Below are 12,183 nucleotides of genomic sequence, written 5' to 3' on the forward strand. Positions count from 1 at the left end.
GTTTAAACGGTTTGAATTGTGATGTCAGCGCCTCACCGGGTTTACTGGGAGCCCAGAGGGGACTCAGGTAATTCAAGATGGCCGCTGCTCTCACTGTTTCTGCTGCTGTGTTCTCTCCTCTCTCCTCTCTTCTCCCTCCACCTCCACCTCACACAACACCTCACACCAAGTAGTCCTGCTCGACGCCAAATTAAAACATGGAACCCCCGCCCTACGCAAACACTGGCATCCGGACGGGAGAGGCAGGGCGACACCTTCCCTCCACAGTGGCCCTACGCAAATCTGGTTTGGGGAAAACCCGAGGGAGCGGGGACTTCCGCCATGTTGCCCAGGCAACCGTGGGGCGAGCCTCATTCCTCCAGTTCAGAAGACAGGACGGCGCGTCACACTATGGAGACACACCCCTCCGTCAGGCGCTTCCCCAACCCTTTAAACTAACTCGAGGGTGACCCTCGACAAGAAAGAAAAACGCAAGAAACCAAAATGGAAACAAAACTCTGTAGCTTTCTCTTTCTTAAAACTGGATCTGGATTCGGCGTGCAGGCGACGCCACCGCGCGCAAGTTAGCGAGGGAGTCTGTGTGGGAGTGGCTAGGGGGGAGGGGGACTGGAGCGACAGTTCAGTTTATGGATGAGGGAGAAAGGGGAGGGGTGTGGGTGCGTGTGGGGAGGGGAGGGGGGGGGGGGGGGCAGGGGCGGAGGCAGGGGGGGCGTCAGGACTCCTCGGTCCCGGAGTCGTCCTCGTCGTCGTAGCAACACTCGTCCTCCTCGTCCTCCTCCAGGTCGTCCTCGTCGTAGTAGTCGTCGTAGAAGAGGTTGGAGCCCTCGTCGGCCGGCGGCGCCGTGGTGCGCACGCAGTACTCCGCCAGCGTGGTGGGTACCTTCACGCCGTCGCGCTCCGCGTCCGCTTTGGTGACCACCACCTGTTTCCTAGGAGACGGGAGACACCCGGGTCAGAACAGCCCTGGCTAAGGAACATTTGAGGGGGGGGGCATTTATCTGGCTTTCTATAGAGCAATCTCTCCTGCCTCCGTGTGTGTGTGTGTGTGTGTGTGTGTGTGTGTGTGGGGGGGGGGGGGGCTACCTGATGATCTCTGCGTACTCTCTGTCTTTGCCCTTGCTGTCTCTCCACTTGCGGTACATGACGGAGGCGTCCACGTTGGCGGGAGAGAAGGTGTTGGGCTCGTTCAACAGAGAGATCACACTCAGCAGGATGGTCCTGGAGAGAGAGGGAAGGAGGGAGAGAGAGAGGGAGAGAGGGAGACAGAGAGAGGGAGGGAGAGAGACGGAGAGAGGGAGGGAGAGAGACGGAGAGAGGGAGGGAGGGAGAGAGACAGAGAGGGAGGGAGAGAGAGAGAGGGAGAGAGACAGAGAGGGAGGGAGAGAGAGAGAGAGAGAGAGAGAGAGGGAGCAGAACATCAGGGTTATTCCAGGTTCTAAACCCCAGTGACTCTCAGCAAGTGAAGAGGCTTATTGATCTCCCAGCTGGCAGGTCTGGTCGTGGGGACCAAACAACAGGGCCTAGTCTTGTGTCAGGGCAGACAGGGAGCACATGGACATGTGTGCTGCTCAGGTCAAACAGCTGACACAGCGCATGGGGAGGGGCTCCCTGGCAGAGCGGCACTCCCTCATGATCCCTCCTCCCTGCCCTGGTCTCTCTGGGACAAACGTGGGGCTATTATTGACGTCTGTTGTCATGCCGCCATGGAGACCCGAGCAAAGCAATAGTACTGTGTGTGTGTGTGTGAGACCCAGGAAGAGAACCACAGAAGGCGATGATAGAGCAGTGGGAACGTTGAGAGGGCCTGTACAACGACACAGCACAAACTCAACGCTTTGTTTGGCCTTCGATAGTTTCCCTGTTGCAATGCTGAAGTATGGGAGGAGGTGCGAGGAGGAGGTGGTGCGAGGAGGAGGAGGTGCAGGGAGGAGGTGAAGGTGGTGCAGGGAGGAGGTGCAAGAGGAGGTGCAGGGAGGAGGAGGAGGTGCAGGGAGGAGGAGGTGCAGGGAGGAGGAGGAGGTGCAGGGAGGAGGAGGTTCAGGGAGGAGGAGGTGCAGGGAGGAGGTGCAGGGAGGAGGAGGAGGTGCAGGGAGGAGGAGGAGGTGCAGGGAGGAGGAGGAGGTGCAGGGAGGAGGAGGAGGTACAGGGAGGAGGAGGTGCAGGGAGGAGGAGGTGCAGGGAGGAGGAGGTGCAGGGAGGAGGAGGTGCAGGGAGGAGGAGGTGCAGGGAGGAGGTGGGTACCTGACGTTCTGTGTGGGGTTCCATCTCTCAGACGGCAGCTCTCCGCTCTGGGGGTCGTCCACGGGGGGGTGCAGGATGGAGATGCAGACGTCACCGTTCTACAGAGACACAGGACGCCGTCATGACAACATCAGTACTCCTGCTCCCAGCACACACGCTGACTTTGTATCGTAAACATGTGTAGACTGTCTGTGACACTGTATACAAGTTTTATATCCCCACAGGAAAACATTTCGTTCACTTAGCAGTCGCTTTTATCGTTTTGTTGTGCACGCAATCGTCAAACTTCAGAGCCAGACTTTGTCCCCTGCTCATCAGTGCATGAGAAAACATTCAGTGCGGGAGGAAAGAGTCAGTCAGTGCGGGAGGAAAGAGTCAGTCAGTGCGGGAGGAAACAGTCATTCAGTGCGGGAGGAAACAGTCAGTGCGGGAGGGAGTCCCTACCTCATAGATGTTGGGGTGCCACATCTTGGTGAGGAAGCGGAAGGCAGGCGGAGAGTAGGGGTAGTCGATGGGGAACTTGATCCGTGCCTGCAGGAGAGAGAGAGGGGGAGGGAAAGTGCCAGCCCATCAGTGATGCGTGGATAGGCTGCGATGATGACTCGTTACCTGATGAATCCACCTCCTATCTACCCTAGTCTCTCTGGACCTCCAAGTCTGTGAAGACATGCGGAGACAGAGCTAGGCTGGGTGTGAGGACGACAGCTTTCCCTGCTGGCAGATCAAGACGCCACAGAGTGGATCCAGAACGTCCGAGGGCACAGCCGAGCAGACAGACACAGCAGGGGGGGGGGGGGGGAGGGGCTCAATCCTATTACCTAGAGCACTTAGGTCTGTGTTGGTGTTGGACTCCAGGAGGGACTAACTAACATACATCCACAGCAGGGGGGTGATCCACTGCAGGACGTAGAGAAGGGGAGATGGGTCTCTGGTGGTGTAAGGGATAGAGGGCCGGGCCGGGGCTGGGTGGAGAGGGGCTGGAGGGGGCAGTGAGGAGAGAGGCTGGAGGGGGTGGGTGGAGTGAGGCTGGGTGGAGAGAGGCTGGAGGGGGCAGTGAGGAGAGAGGCTGGAGGGGGTGGGTGGAGTGAGGCTTGGTGGAGAGAGGCTGGAGGGGGCAGTGAGGAGAGAGTCTGGAGGGGGCAGTGAGGAGAGAGGCTGGAGGGGGTTGGGTGGAGTGAGGCAGTGAGGAGAGAGACTGGAGGGGGCAGTGAGGAGAGAGGCTGGAGGGGGCAGTAAGGAGAGAGGCTGGAGGGGGCAGTGAGGAGAGAGACTGGAGGGGGCAGTGAGGAGAGAGACTGGAGGGGGCAGTAAGGAGAGAGACTGGAGGGGGCAGTGAGGAGAGAGGCTGGAGGGGGCAGTAAGGAGAGAGACTGGAGGGGGCAGTGAGGCGAGAGGCTGGAGGGGGCAGTAAGGAGAGAGACTGGAGGGGGCAGTGAGGAGAGAGGCTGGAGGGGGCAGTAAGGAGAGAGACTGGAGGGGGCAGTGAGGAGAGAGGCTGGAGGGGGCAGTAAGGAGAGAGACTGGAGGGGGCAGTGAGGAGAGAGGCTGGAGGGGGCAGTAAGGAGAGAGACTGGAGGGGGCAGTGAGGCGAGAGGCTGGAGGGGGCAGTAAGGAGAGAGACTGGAGGGGGCAGTAAGGAGAGAGACTGGAGGGGGCAGTGAGGAGAGAGACTGGAGGGGGCAGTGAGGAGAGAGGCTGGAGGGGGCAGTAAGGAGAGAGACTGGAGGGGGCAGTGAGGAGAGAGGCTGGAGGGGGCAGTAAGGAGAGAGACTGGAGGGGGTTTGGTGGAGACATTGTCCGAGTTGTCCCCCAGCAGTCATCACTAAACAAACCGCGAGTTACCATCCCCCCCCAAACACACCAGACGCACACACACACACACACACAGAGTCAGAGGTGGGTAGAGCATAGCACCCCTCCTGCTGTTCAACAAGGCTCCAGGCATGCAGGAGAGGGGGATGGTTATTGGCTCTTATACACACAAACACACACACACTCTCTTACTCACTCACTCAACCCCCCCCCCCCCCCCCCCCTGCTGATACACCCCCCTTTCCACCGCCCCCGTCACACACACACACACTTGCTGATTCGACACCCGTCAGCTGGTGCTCTCTGCTCTGAACCAACTCCCACAGGGCTGAGGCTGAGAACTGGAGGCTGAGGACTGGAGGCTGAGGACTGGAGGCTGAGGACTGGAGGCTGAGGACTGGAGGCTGAGGACTGGAGGCTGAGGACTGGAGATTAGAGATGGGGTGGGGGTCTAGAGGCTGAGGACGGGTGTATCCAGCAGGAGTTGGGGGGTTGGGCACATGCACTTCTCCATGCCAGTGTTCCTGGCCTGTGCTGGCTCACTAATGGCAGCATTACTAACTTATTAATGGGAGACGAGAGCTGTTGGTAAACCTACCCTGGTCCCTGGTCCCAACTCAACCAGCTCTGGTATGGCTGGAAAGCCCGACTAAAAACAACCCCGTTAGCTGCTCATAACAAAAAGAAGCTATCCGAGGCCGTGTCTCCGAGCTGGCCCTTATCCAGGGTGCACAGGCCAGCCCTGTGCACCCTGACGACAGCAAAGCAGGGACAACAGGCCTGCAGCTAAGCGCTAACCGCTAGCCTGCTGAAGAGCATCGCCAGTCCCTGAAAGGTGGCGTTCTCAAGCAGGCTGCTTAGAGAGGCCCGGCCAGGGATCTCTGTGAGAAGGGAATGGTCTTCGGTTTCACCATGCAGGCTTATATAAGCCCTTCAACACTTTGCACTGACACGGCAACAAACACGTACACACACACACACACACACACCAAGGTTTACTGTGGCTCACTGGAGGGCGATAATAAAAGGGAACATTTCAGGAAGAGATTTACAGAACGGTGACATGGTCCCAATGCAGCATGGCCTGCTACTGAGAGAGAGAGAGATAGAGAGAGGTGGGGAGAGAGTGAGTGTGTGAGAGAGTGACAGAGACAAAGAGAGAGACAAAGAGAGACTTTCCATGGCAGTCACAGTGATAGCTGAAACCCCTGACCTACCTCCAGAACTGGCATGAAGAGAGGGAGGGAGGGATGATCTGATGGATGGGAGTGAGAGAGGGAGGGAGGGATGATCTGATGGATGGGAGTGAGAGAGGGAGGGAGGGATGATCTGATGGATGGGAGTGAGAGAGGGAGGGAGGGATGATCTGATGGATGGGAGTGAGAGAGGGAGGGAGGGATGATCTGATGGATGGGAGTGAGAGAGGGAGGGAGGGATGATCTGATGGATGGGAGTGAGAGAGGGAGGGAGGGATGATCTGATGGATGGGAGTGAGAGAGGGAGGGAGGGATGATCTGATGGATGGGAGTGAGAGAGGGAGGAGGATGATCTGATGGATGGGGAGTGAGAGAGGGAGGGGAGGGATGATCTGATGGATGGGAGTGAGAGAGGGAGGACTGATGGATGAGTGAGATGGATGGATGATTGAGAGAGGGATGGATGGGAGTGAGAGAGGGGGGGGGGGATGCAGGCAGGGTGCCAGCAGGGCAGAGAGCGCGAGGCTCTGATGTGTGACGGCTCGTTCACACATCAGAACGAGCCGTCACGGAAGGGGGAGGCGGGGCCGGAAGGGGGAGGCGGGGCCGGAAGGGGGAGGCGGGGCCATGTGGGAGAGGCGGGGCCGGAGGGGGGAGGCGGGGCCAGGTGGGAGAGGCGTGGCCAGGTGGGAGAGGCGTGGCCAGATGGGAGAGGCGGGGCCAGATGGGAGAGGCGGGGCCAGATGGGAGAGGCGGGGCCAGATGGGAGAGGCGGGGCCAGATGGGAGAGGCGGGGCCAGATGGGAGAGGCGGGGCCAGATGGGAGAGGCGGGGCCAGATGGGAGAGGCGGGGCCAGGTGGGAGAGGCGGGACCAGGTGGGAGAGGCGGGACCAGGTGGGAGAGGCGGGACCAGGTGGGAGAGGCGGGACCAGGTGGGAGAGGCGGGACCAGGTGGGAGAGGCGGGACCAGGTGGGAGAGGCGGGACCAGGTGGGAGAGGCGGGACCAGGTGGGAGAGGCGGGACCAGGTGGGAGAGGCGGGGCCAGATGGGAGAGGCGGGGAAGTGCACGAAAAACAGGATCTGCAGCAGTTCTGCCAGCCTCAGCAACTGTGTTGACATGTTGTTAGCGTGAGCAACACTTCAGCCCCAATGGGCTTCTGAGCACAATTAAGAGGAGACCGAGCACAGGTGAGGCGTTTTAAATAGTTCAACCCAGGCAGTGGTGCTGCAGTCCTGGGCGACAGACGCATGCAAATAGTCTTCAAAGCTTGTTACACATCGGATACCACAGACATTTCCTCTATTACAAAAAAATATATAAAAAACACTTTCTTGGACTGTGACCTCAAAACTTCCCCTGTCTGAGACACACAGAGAGAGAGGGGCAGAGACGGAGACAGGGAGAGAGAGGGAGAGAGGTGGTGGGCAGTCAGAGCACAAGAGAGAGAAGCAGTGTAAGAAAGACAGAAAGAGAGAGGGAGAGAGGGAGACGGAGAGAGGGAGAGAGGTGGTGGGCAGTCAGAGCACAAGAGAGAGGCAGTGTAAGAAAGACAGAAAGAGAGAGGAGATGAGAGGGAGAGACAGACAGAGAGAGAGACAGAGGACACACCCTGTGGAGGCTGAACACAGGGATAAGTAAACCAGGTCAGCACAGCTAAAACCCTCACAGGACAAATCATTTTGTTCTCCCCGAGTACCTTCCTCCACAGTCTGATGACCCCCTTCTCCCAGTCCACCAGCTCTCCCTTCCGGATCTTTTCAGAGCCCCCCCCTCCCCCATCACTGAAACTTTATCTGACGTGACATCCACGTGCACTCTCCCTCCCTCAGAGCCGGTCTGGCCCTCACCAACACCCACCCCGCTACCAGAGAGGGTGAGAATGGAGAGAGAAAGGAAAGCATGCCCTTGAGAACAGCAGTGCACCCCGGCACACACAGGCCCGGCACACACAGGCCCTGCACACACACACACACACACACACACACACACACACACACAGGCCCTGCACACCCACACACAGGCCCTGCACAGCCACACACAGGCCCTGCACACACACACACAGGCCCTGCACACCCACACACAGGCTGCACACCCACACCCGAATGTGAGAGATTATCCTGCCCAGCCTCAACAGGCCCCTACCTTATTAACAGAGCTCTCAGTATGTGGTGAAGCATTAGGAGGAGGGAGGTGGGGGGGAGGGTAGGAGGGAGGGGTACTGTACTGCTAAAGGCACAGAGCCCTCTACACCAGAGCCTCTGTTGAGTAGAAACAGCAGTCCACTTCACAAACGCAATTAGCCTAATTCGAGTCTGCCAACCAGCTTGACACAATGAAGACTGGGCCTGCCAAAAACAGGCTTTAGCAGAGACAGGAATGCACACACACACACACAAAGACAGCAAAAAGAAACCCCACCAGCACACATCTAAAAACGCTCCTGCCAGAACACACGCAGGAGACGGGCTAGGACTAGTTCTGTCCACGTTTAACTCTCCCTTTTCTGTTAGAAGAAGGACTTCTTAACCCTTGTGCTGCCTTCGGGTCACATGACCCAAAGGTTCATAACGAACCATCGTTGTGTTTACCCAATACAAAAACAAATAAAAATAATTTTCTTTTAACCCTCGCAATGTGGGGGGTCTGAGACAGCCCAACGGTTAAAAAAAAATGCTTCACTTTGTTTTTGTATGCGGTAAAGTTGTCGCAATACGAAGGTGGGTCACAATGACTGATGGGTCAGAATGACCCGAAGATAACACAAGGGTTAATTCCAGTTCCCTGTGGACCCCAGTTCATTTATTGGCAGGGCTTGATTTTCAAGCCCCCCCCCCCCAATCCAGGAATGGCACTGCCTCACCCCCACTCTCTCTCAGCTCTCATTTCTCCCTGACATCCAGCCAGCCGACTGGAAGGGGAAACACGACTCCAGAAGGCCCAAGAGGAAGAGCCTGGCCTGGCCTGTACAGCAGCCCCCTCCTCCTCCACACCTCCAGCTGCCCCCACCCACCGACCCACCCGCCCCCCCACCTCCTGCTCCAGAGGTATGGAGATCAGGAAGGAAGGAATATGTTTTTTTTTGGGGGGGGGGGATAAATTGGAAAGATGATGCAAGTCCTCAACCATCAGTCAAAACGCTCTGCTGTGGTCTATTTGTTTTCCATTTCGCCTCTCTAAAAGGTTTTTCACAAGTTCCTTTAAAAATAATGAGTCATGCTATCAGGTCCCACTGGGTGTGTCTCGTCTGACAGAGCGCCGACAAGCTCTGGTGCAGCGTGAACAGTGTCTATCTTCACTTCTGAGAGAGAGAGAGAGAGAGAGACAGAGAGAGAGAGAGACAGAGAGAGAGAGAGAAAGAGAGAGACACACAGAGAGAGACACAGAGAGAGAGAGACAGAGAAAGACACGAGAGAGAGAGAGACGCGAGAGAGAGAGAGACACAGACAGAACAGAGAGACAGACAGAACAGAGACAGACAGACCCTAGTTTCAACAGGTTGGACACGGCACTGTCTGCTGTCTCAAGCTTCACGAGACGCCTCTGGCTCGTTCAGCGTCCGCGACGCCGAGGACCCTGGGAACGCAGCAGGAAACCTCCAGACGGACAAATAGGAGGAGGAGGCGGCGGGAGGGATCCATTTTGTGTGTGACTACTCTAGTTCCTCCATCTCAAAAGTAAGTCGCTGCGCCAACTGCAGAGGCCATCCCCTGGCCAGCATCAGCCACCCCACAGAACAGCACGTGAGGGCTGGTAACATGCCGATGTCCCTCTGGGCCTGCCTGGGCTGCAGCCCTGCCTCTCTGTCACCTCGCGGGGGGGGGACAGCTCTACCCCCTGCCTCGGTCTAACTTCCACCCCCCTAACACCCTACCCCCCCCCCCCCTTCCCTTCCCTTCCCTTAAAGCGCTGTGGTGCAATGTGACAGGGGTGGAGTATGAAAGCCATGAAAAGTCAGCACAATTAGCCAACGCACTGCCGCTCCTCGTGTTTGTGGCGGCCACGACCGCAAAAAACACCCGAGTCAACAACCTGTTGTCACTTACGTCAACGCGAGAGCTGCCTCTTTTCACTGCCTGCATGAAAGGACGGAGGGGCGAAGTGTTTGGCCTAACCCGTTTACAACACACACAAAAAAAAGTCAGGATATAGCAACTGTTCTGTAGGAGATGGTAGCGAACAATGAGTCACTGACTGGCAGTGTATTTCACAGCACGGCTGTGCATTCCTGGCCCCAACAATGGAATCTCATACCCAGCGCCCACACCAATGCTTACCCCGGTCACGACCGTAGCCTTGGACTCGGATAAACACGCGGCTGAATCGAGAGAAGCACTAACAGAGTTGACACAGTGCAGGCAGAGCGCGGTGATCCTATCCTGACATGACACAACAAACATGGACTCTCCGAATACTAACATGAAGCTGAAACTAGCGGGCGGGCCAAAATAAAACTGGAAAAGGGAGAGGCTGATTGATACGGTGGACTAGTGACACACATCCACAGGAGTCGCTCTTATCGTAAAGGCCATGTCATTATCTTTGTTCACAAACCTATAAAAACATGTTGACCTATTTTCCCCAGACTGTCTATCGTAACATAGTCCTTAGCCTACATGTGTGAAGGAGGAAAACATTTCTGAGAAATTGTGATGGAAATCTGGCGAAATCATCTTGTAATGTTTGTTGTTCACTGCTCGAATACCTTGAATTTCTAGTACAAGTGTTAGGGTAGGCCCAACTACAGCCTACTGTTGCCAACCGCTTGTTTAAAGCCCTGGTGTTTACTTCATGGACATCTTAACTCCCACACCTGCCCAAACAACGTGACAGACATGAGCAATGTTGTGTACAATTTACGTTCTCCCCCTATTCCCAACATAATACTAGATATTTCAGCTTTCAGGCTGATGCAGGGGTACTCAAAAAACTGGCCTTGCTCAAAGTTTTAGTTCAGCTTTTCTTCTGTACTTTTCTTCTATTGGCTGGCTAAATCACTGGGGGAAAAAACTCTTAAGCGAGTTCATTCATACACAGCAAATTAAGACGATTTACGACGTAATTAACCGTGAGAACTAATAGACTATTAAGCATGCTAAGTGGTTATATTGACTAGTTGCCAGATAATTATGTAGCCGATACAAATTGGCAGGCGGGTGATTGATCAGTGATAATTGAGAACTCAGTGACCACGAAGAAACTATATTTGGGGACATATAAGGTCAGCTTCAGACCAAATTCCAGACCAGTCGTGCATGACTAAAGCATGATAAAAGGTTGCCTTCCTAAACTGACTCAAGTGCTCTAAAACATGCCTTTCCTCAAAACAAGGGAAATGACCTGCAGTGGCTATGTGAAGCAACAACATACAATCTTGGCCAGCAAGGTGTCGGACAAGTGACTCAATGTGTTAACAAACAATTCAAGACGTACAATACACGTCCATCCTAAATGTCAAAATGTAGGAAAACATTTGGCTGGATTAAAGCTTAGGGTAGCGATCTGAGGCTACCAAGGACAGCATTAGGCTACAGCCTAGCGACTCAGATAACGATGCGGGACAAATGATTTTGCATTGCGCCATCAAAACTCTTAGATAACTGACAGGAAACTAATTAGAGTTGGGTGGCATCCAACGTGAAATGTTTCATAATAATTATGACGTTAACTTTAGCTACTTACCTTAAAATATCCACCTTCATAATGCGTGTTAGGGGGTCCAAATATCGCTACTTCCCAGTTGTATAAGTCTGACTCGTCCACTAAAGTTATCCTGAACCCTTCAACTGGTTCATCCTGAAGACTTTTCATTTCTAGCATTAGTGCTTTTTGGGAACTGGCTACATGGTGTCCATGTTGAGCCATATTCCGCGACGATTTTAATAAATAGAAAAGCTATATCGAGCTTCCTCTTAAGAGAACAAAGCGAGCTAGCTATCTATTCTACCACCGAGAAGCCTTCGATTGTTCCCTCGATTCCTCCCTAAAACGCTAAAAAATGTGTTGGCTTTTGAAGTGCTCTGGTTCTATTCAGTTGTGACCGAACAAACAAATTAACCCTGCGTTCAAACTGTTTGTGAACGACCCACAACACAAGACAAAAACATTTAATGTTGCTAGCTAGCCTGTAAGCCAACCCTATCGCGGATATGTTATTCTTCCTCTGAAGGACAAGGCAACGCGTGTCCTCATAGAATCCGAATCAGTTAAGAGAGACTGTGGCAATCAGACATTAGCTGTGCATTTCGTTCATCTAAATACTGATAGAAAGCAAAATAATCAAGGTTTCGGGATGAGGAAATCTCAATCGGACTGAACTCTACAGCTATGATAGCCAACTGTGATGTCCCTCACTGGCTTTAGTGTCAAATGCCTCGAGCACTAGCAAAGGTTTCTGGGAATTGAAGTTACAAATAAATTAACAAGCTTGCGCTCACTTTACACTTAACGCAAGTATTATCTGTTTTTATCTGTTATTTTTAATAAACGGCACTCATAGGCAGATGAAAAGACAAATAATACACAGCAAAGAAATCCTTAACGTGGGAGTTTATTGTTTCACCTTAACACAAGGAGACTACAGCAGCTTAGCCTTCATTTCGATTTGGGTAGACTTCACTTTTTGTAAACGGAACGTTAACAGCTCATTGCGTCTGCCGCGTAGCCCCTTCAAATCTGTATATTACATCTTACAGCTTGAGAGTGGGGAATGAAAGTATTGAAAGGGACTTCCAAAAAGAGCAATGAGAATTTCAATTTCACAAGCCAAACTCAGCAAGATATCACTACAATTCACCAGAGAAAAGAGTTAAGACAAAGTGGGTTGCTTCTCTGAACTGCATCGCATGACCTTTCGCACGAGTCCTATACATGTTGTTATGGTACCAAACAGAACCTCAATTCCCAATGTAGAATAATTTAGAACATTCATTTA

General features: G+C 54.0%; 1 protein-coding gene across 1 annotated transcript in view; it reads right to left on the reverse strand.

Annotated features, from left to right (window-relative positions):
• cdc34a (cell division cycle 34 homolog (S. cerevisiae) a) overlaps positions 1 to 11,576 on the reverse strand; it is a 12,499-nt gene extending 923 nt beyond the window's left edge. The window contains exons 1-5 of the mRNA XM_067230511.1: positions 10,932 to 11,576; positions 2,686 to 2,772; positions 2,242 to 2,339; positions 1,084 to 1,218; positions 1 to 929 (exon numbers count right to left, since the gene is read on the reverse strand). The exon at positions 1 to 929 is cut by the window's left edge and continues 923 nt beyond it. Of these exons, the coding sequence (XP_067086612.1) occupies positions 713 to 929; positions 1,084 to 1,218; positions 2,242 to 2,339; positions 2,686 to 2,772; positions 10,932 to 11,114 (720 nt within the window). The 5' untranslated portion in view covers positions 11,115 to 11,576 and the 3' untranslated portion in view covers positions 1 to 712. The remainder of the gene's footprint in view (positions 930 to 1,083; positions 1,219 to 2,241; positions 2,340 to 2,685; positions 2,773 to 10,931) is intronic.
• Positions 11,577 to 12,183: the final 607 nt, after the last annotated feature.

This window comes from Osmerus mordax, chromosome 27, assembly GCF_038355195.1.
Source record: "Osmerus mordax isolate fOsmMor3 chromosome 27, fOsmMor3.pri, whole genome shotgun sequence".
In the NCBI taxonomy this organism is placed as follows: Eukaryota; Metazoa; Chordata; class Actinopteri; order Osmeriformes; family Osmeridae; genus Osmerus; species Osmerus mordax.